Source organism: Cyprinodon variegatus, unplaced genomic scaffold, assembly GCF_000732505.1.
Source record: "Cyprinodon variegatus isolate N-32 unplaced genomic scaffold, C_variegatus-1.0 Scaffold805, whole genome shotgun sequence".
In the NCBI taxonomy this organism is placed as follows: domain Eukaryota; kingdom Metazoa; phylum Chordata; class Actinopteri; order Cyprinodontiformes; family Cyprinodontidae; genus Cyprinodon; species Cyprinodon variegatus.
The window spans coordinates 78855-85509 of NW_015151258.1; the positions used below are offsets into that span (position 1 = coordinate 78855).

The 6655-nt window shown below is 39.6% G+C and overlaps 2 protein-coding genes across 3 annotated transcripts in view; one reads left to right on the top strand and one right to left on the bottom strand.

The window, feature by feature from the left end:
* Positions 1 to 2682, bottom strand: part of LOC107098735 (zinc finger ZZ-type and EF-hand domain-containing protein 1-like) — a 35854-nt gene extending 33172 nt beyond the window's left edge. The window contains exons 1-2 of one of the 2 annotated variants that reach the window (XM_015396557.1): positions 2145 to 2682; positions 1508 to 1652 (exon numbers count right to left, since the gene is read on the bottom strand). In XM_015396557.1, coding sequence (XP_015252043.1) covers positions 1508 to 1652; positions 2145 to 2549 — 550 coding nt within the window. In that variant the 5' untranslated portion in view covers positions 2550 to 2682. The remainder of the gene's footprint in view (positions 1 to 1507; positions 1653 to 2144) is intronic. The other variant, XM_015396558.1, reaches the window with a different exon arrangement.
* Positions 2683 to 5506: 2824 nt separating this feature from the next.
* Positions 5507 to 6655, top strand: part of LOC107098737 (neuferricin) — a 4727-nt gene continuing 3578 nt past the window's right edge. Inside the window, exons 1-2 of the mRNA XM_015396562.1 lie at positions 5507 to 5804; positions 5880 to 6020. Of these exons, the coding sequence (XP_015252048.1) occupies positions 5522 to 5804; positions 5880 to 6020 (424 nt within the window). The 5' untranslated portion in view covers positions 5507 to 5521. The remainder of the gene's footprint in view (positions 5805 to 5879; positions 6021 to 6655) is intronic.

Consider the following 6655-nt stretch of genomic DNA (forward strand, 5'->3'; position numbering starts at 1 on the left):
AGATGAAGATTTGTCATTCTGACTAACCGACAGCAGGAGGCGCCATCCAAACAAAACAAGTTAAACATGCAGGTGCCGATGTAGTTATCCCTGCAACATTTTGTATCCCCTCGCTTTGAGCGCGCACGGAGTACAAAGAGCTGATCGAGTTCATTCCGCCTCATTTCCAACCTACTAAATATAAAATTTCAGTAATGTTTTGTTTATGAAAGATGAGCGGTTATTTTATTTTTCCCTTCACATGTTATACCAGAATATCACCAGTGATGTTAATTAAAAAAAGAAAACACAAGCGTTGGCTTCAAAACAGGAAGCTGAAACCAGCGGCTACTCCTTTCTCTGAAAGCCAGCAGCTCCTTGTTCGTTTCAACACCTTTCTTGCCGTTTCATGGTGTCTAAATGTTCTCACCCCATTGAAAACTGTTGTCAACCCTATACCTATAACCAAAATGAAATAGTAAATAGAGTGTATGTGAGCATATTATAGACTAAACCCAGTGGGAATATTACTTAAGCCTTTGTCAAATTAAGTAATTAAATCTATACTTGTGTTTATATTAACTTATAATTTCTCTATGTCTTTATGTGTGTGCAACATGCTTTTTTGTATGCAATGTTTTGGCAGAAAATTCACTCCATAGATTAACGCTAAATTCATTAAATTACCACAAATATATTAGTTTTAGGTATAGATAATGATCCATTGATTATTCCTTGCTGTCTTTTCCATTACCATTTCTGTCTATTTTTAGATCAACAATCATTTTATTTATGTATTGGACAACAAATAGTAATTCTGTGAACAGATTCTCCCTCCTAAACAGAGACAGAACAGCTGTTATGTTGCTTCTCTGATCGATGCTCCACATTCTCAGTCTGTCTATATATGATGCCAGTCATGTTGGAGTTGGACCACTTTTTTCATAGACTACCCTGTGATATTTAGTCCAGGAGTCTTCTACGTTTTCCAGGCCAAGGACCCCAAACTGATGGCGAGATGGAGCTTCTATCAAACTGGTCCTATAGTCACTCTATTACAGATTATGTAACAAAAGTAATTTATCCCTGGGATTATTAAAGTATTTCTGATTCTGATTCCTGGTTGATGGACAGGTGTTGTGAATGAAACGGTGCCCAGCTTGAAAGAGCTCCTGTGTGTCTCTGAATGTGTGCATTGATGACTGAAAGACATCTTCTGCCTTCTGATAAATGATCTCTTTACTACAGTGTGTTTAATTCATGTTAATGTGGATTTAAAGGGATTTCAATTAGTGGAAAAAGGTAGACATTGTTTTTTTCATTCTTTTTTTAGGATAAGTCAACAAAGATGGCCTAAATAAGCCTTTATGCCACATTTTCAAGATTTCAAAATACAAACCAAAGCATCGGTTTCCCTTAACTATACAAGCATTATGTATGTTGTGTACCATCACATAAGGTTGTTCCAAAATACAATCCATGGACCAAACAGCGTGAGGTTTATGGGACCTGTTGCCAATATACATACCTGGTGTTAGGGAACACGCCTGGAGCTGTCTTATCACATGACTCAGTTCTCCCTGTAGATTAGCTCCATTGGAGTTCTTTAGTGCAATCAGCATGGTCTCTATGTCCACCACTCCATCCCCCTCTGCATCAAACTGTCCAAACGCCTGAGATCAGGGAGAAAGAAAATGACACACCCTTACATGGAGACAAAATCAATCCCATTAACTCAACCGCACTTTACACATGCAAATACTACTACTGGCTCATAGAAATGAAAGCTTTCTGCTTGTTTGTTTGTGAGCATCTAAACGTTTTGCTGAGGAAATTCACCCATAAGAGAGGAGAGGTTTCTTTGTCAGCCCGCAGAGAATCAAATATGCAGACTTAAGCAGAAACTTATCTAACAGCACCTGGCTGTCAGTCAGCACACAGCAAAGCAACAACAAAGAGGCTGAACCTGGAGATAAAAGCACCTGATATACTCTATAATGTAATCCATGGTTATCTAAAGTACATGACTTTATTTCTGTCCATTTGTCCACAGCAGTGGAGCCGCTATGGAGCCGCTGACAGCTGTCAAACTGTCATTCCTGGGACCTAAAAGAAAGAAATGACAAACCACACTGGAGCTTTTTGGCTTGTTTTGCTTGCCGTACCTCCTCGCATTCATTCCTGGGAGCATCTCTGCTCTCCAGCATTTCACAGAACTGCTCAACATTGACGGAATCCTCGCCGCGGTTCAGCCGGTCCTCCAGCCACCGGATCAGGACGCCCTCGTTCCCGGACAGGACGGACTCGTGAATGGTGACCCCCGAGTCGCTGACACGGGCGGCCGCCTCTCTGAGTTTCACTTGTTCTAAGAGGACTGCGGGGCTGGGGGGTCCCTCGGTGGCCGCGGGGGGGTTATTGGACCCTCTTCCGTTTCTCCCTGAACCGGTGCCTCCGACGGCTCCGCCAATGGCCGCAGAGGCCAGGTTGTCTTCCGCGAAACCGGGACTCTCCGTCTCCATGTCCTCCTCGTCGCCGCTCCCTCCGCCGCAGCCGCTCTCTCGGTTCCCCATGCTGGTTGAACCCGCCTCGGGCTCTCCTTGGTAGACCCCACGGCCCCCGCTGGTGTGGCTGGTAGGGGTTCTGTCTGTACACAGATCTCTGTAACGTCAACCTACAGCCAGGACTCCACTACCGCATTCACGCACTCTACGTCAACATGGAGGAAAGAACGTCCTCTGCGTCTCTCCTTTGCGCATGCGCAGATTAGTTTAGGCTTTATAAAATCCTCTTCCGGTACATAAACTTTTTTTTTTATTATAAACCATCACATACAGTAGACAAGGTGTCTAGATGTATATAAACCTGAAAAACCTTGACGAGCCGACCCAAATTGCTTCCACAGTTACAGAACAAATAAAACAATACAAAAAAGTTAAAAAAATATAAACAAAGCACAAAAAAGAAAAAAAAAACTGAAATACAAGCACACATACATTAGGGGTGTCTCATCAGCTCCAGATTGTTAATTAGATTATACAGTTCTGCATCTTGTTCTGTGTTCATGAATTATAGAGATAAGAAGAGGTGGCAGAGTTCCTTGTGAAAAGAGGGGAAAGAAAACTGGGCTGCTCAGTGAACAGAGGGTAGCACTGCTGCCTTGCAGTAAGAAGGTTCTGGGTTCGAATTCTGGGTCTTTCTGCATGGAGTTTGCATGTTCTCCCTGAGCATGCGTGGGTTCTCTCCGGGTACACCGGCTTCCTCCCCCCCACAGTCCAAAAACATAACTGAGGTTAATTGGCTTCTCTATAGTCCCCTTAGGTGTGTGTGTGAATGGTTATTTGTCTCTGTGTTGCCCTGAGATTGACTGGCAACCTGTCCAGGGTGTACCCTGCCTCTCGCCCATTGACTGCTGGAGATATGCAACCAGCACCCCTCGTGATCCCAATTGGGATAAGCGTGCTAGAAAATAGATGGATGGATGGACATTTGTGAATGAAAAGCATGCCTATGATGATTATTATATTTAGTAGTCTTTCAAACTTCCTTTCTTTTCTCAGAGTCCCAATAATAACATCTTTCTTAGAGAATTGAGGTAAGTTTGGAATTTTGGGGAAAAGCCAGTAGTGCACGTCATCCCACAAACCTTTGCAAACATACATTCATTGAAAAGATGTTCAGTAGATTCAATATCACCGTCACAAAATAAACAAGTGTTATCATCAATGGCAAATCGAAGTCTAAGAAATTCCTTAGAGGGGTAAACACCTGTAAAGATTTTAAAGTGGACTTCCTGGGGTTTAGGAGAAATGGGAAGCTTTAACTAATTTGTTCTAATTTTAACTCTTTCAGACTTGGAAAAGAAATGTGATTTAAAATATGGGTTTGATACAAAAGGAAACAAGATACTAATAAAGCATTCCCTAATTTTTGAGTTTTTTAGCTTGCTATCTGTGATACTGTGCCTATTAATCAGAAGTCCAGGTAGCACAGGGGTTCTGTAAACAGGGTTCTCATAAAAACCTTTAGCTGTGCATAAAATATTTGGGGGAATAGCTCTAATAATCTTTTGAAATTCACCTTTGATTGCATGCGCAGATTATTTTAGGCTTTATAAATTCTCTTCCGGTACATAAACTGTTTGACCTCGTGCTCTAACTACTATTCCTATCATTAACACTGACATAATACAAAAACCTTAAAATGAAACAAAAACTGCACAAAAGTATGTCGTTTTTATTTCCGAAAAAAACCCCGGAAAGTTTTTTGTGCATGCGTCAACAGCTAAAGAGCGAATAGAAAGATTAAAATAAACATTAATAGTATGTTTATACAGAAGAGGATTAGGGCCACTAAAAAAAAAATCAAAAAGTTAACTGATTTTTACATTTTATTTCAGTATAATATGAGGAAAAAGGCAGCATTCTCATTTTAATCTCAGAATTCTGACTTAAATCTCAGACAAGATTATCATTTACATTTTTAATGAAACTTCTAATATAAAATGTGTACAAAAAAAGTTATTGTAATGCGAAAAAGTTAAGTATACATCAACTTTAAACCTTACATCAAAAAGCATTGTCTCAAAATAATAACAGCTTAAAAAAACATAACTGTATCAATGTACAAATGAAAATAAAATAGGTTTAGGATTGTGAAAATATTGTCCTGTGAGGTTTCACTATAACTTTATTAAACGACAGATTATTTTTATGTTGGCGCTGAGAACTTATTTTTCACTTATCTATAGTGTGGCTATATTGGTGTGGCTGCTTCAGGCTGCTCATGAGAATGATAAAGATGTATAGATGGCTTTTAATGGTTGTGATTTAATCTGAGTATATAAATATCTAACTAAACTTTGTTATTATTGATAAAGATTTTAATACTAAACATTCATGCATTATTTTTCTGTTTACCGCTGGAAAATGAGGGAGAACATAACAGAAATACGGTAGTTTTACTGCTGGATTTTCATTTTTTCTGTCAGTTCTGAGGCTCTGTAGAAACTGACAATATTCGAAGGAAATGAGACAATAGGAAATATTATTTTTGTGAGTAAAATATATGAGAGACATATTAATGCTGAAGGAATTTAGAAGAATGAAATAAACATTTTATCTTATTAAAATGCTACGAGTAAATTCAATAAAAGTATTAATATTTTATTTTTTTATTTTTATTTTGAACAAAGACAGAACATAGTTAAACTGAGACATCTCTGAGCCGCACTCCATAACAGCATGTGGCGGTAATGCAAACATCTGGTTTCTTTGACACCAAAGAGAAACAGCAGGTGGATAACTGAGCTGCTCGCGCATGCGCTCTTCAATCACCGGTGGATCGCTGAGCCGTTCGCGCATGCGCTCTTCAGTCACCGGTGGATCGCTGAGCCTTTCGCGCATGCGCTCTTCAGTCACCGGTGGATCGCTGAGCCTTTCGCGCATGCGCTCTTCAGTCGCCGGTGGATCGCTGAGCCGTTCGCGCATGCGCTTTTCAGTCACCGGTGGCTCTAGAGGAATCACCACATTAAAAGAATAAAGCGATGTTCTTAGACGGAAAACCAAACATGCTGAGTTACGCTTTGGTGACGTGTTTGTCTGTTTTAGCGGCAGTGCTGTTTTTCACTCCCGATTCGCCTGTTAATGTGGGAAATGAGTCAGAGAAGGGGCCCCCAGGAGCCCGGCTATTAAACAGGAGGGACCTGTCTCTATACAATGGAGAGGAGGGCAGCAAAGGTCTTTATTTGGCTCTTCTGGGGCAGGTTTTTGATGTGCAGAAAGGACACAAACATTATGGACCCGGTGGTGCTTATCACTCTCTGGCAGGTGATGCAGCCTCTGACTGAGTTCTAACCAATAATGCTCATGTGCTGCTGTGTCCAACACTGTTTGTGTTTTCAGGGACAGATGCCTCCCTGGCCTTCATCACGGGAGACTTTACAGAAAGTGGACTGATAGATGATGTGTCCAGTTTGTCTCCTCTGCAGGTGGGGGCCCTTTATGACTGGCTGGACTTTTATCACAGGCAATACCACCATGTTGGTAAGGACGCTTTGATTTTTAGATTTCTAATTATTTATTTTGTGGGGAGCACTTTATAGGGGTGTCACTCAAAAAGAAAAAAATAAATATTTGATCACTGGAATTAGAAATACAACTTGAAAAACATTTTAACGTATTTTAAATAAAATTATAAAAGATTATTTCTGAGTTTTACTTTTTAGCCAGTGTTAAAGTTTTGCAAGTTTTACAGTTAATTGTGTTCATTTAATTAATTCTTTAATCCTAGTAGAAAAAACACACACTCTTCAGTATGATCATAAATACATTTTTAATCACACATTTAGAAAGATAAATCTATTTCTATTAAATCCTTTTTGCATTAGTGTTTTCCCCCTCTCGCACTTAGTTTTTGGCTGACCCTTGTAAAAAAAAAAAATCAATTGCTAAAAGGTTCAAAAGCTGTTTATAAACTGCTACTAAACTGTTCCTAACTTGTTCTAAAACTTTATTAGGCTGTGAGTAAACTGTTACTAAGCTGTTAATATACTGCTACTAAGCTGTTCCTAACTTGTTCTAAAACTTTATTAGGCTGTGAGTAAACTGTTACTAAGCTGTTAATAAACTGCTACTAAGCTGTTCCTAACTTGTTCTAAAACTTTATTAGGCTGTGAGTA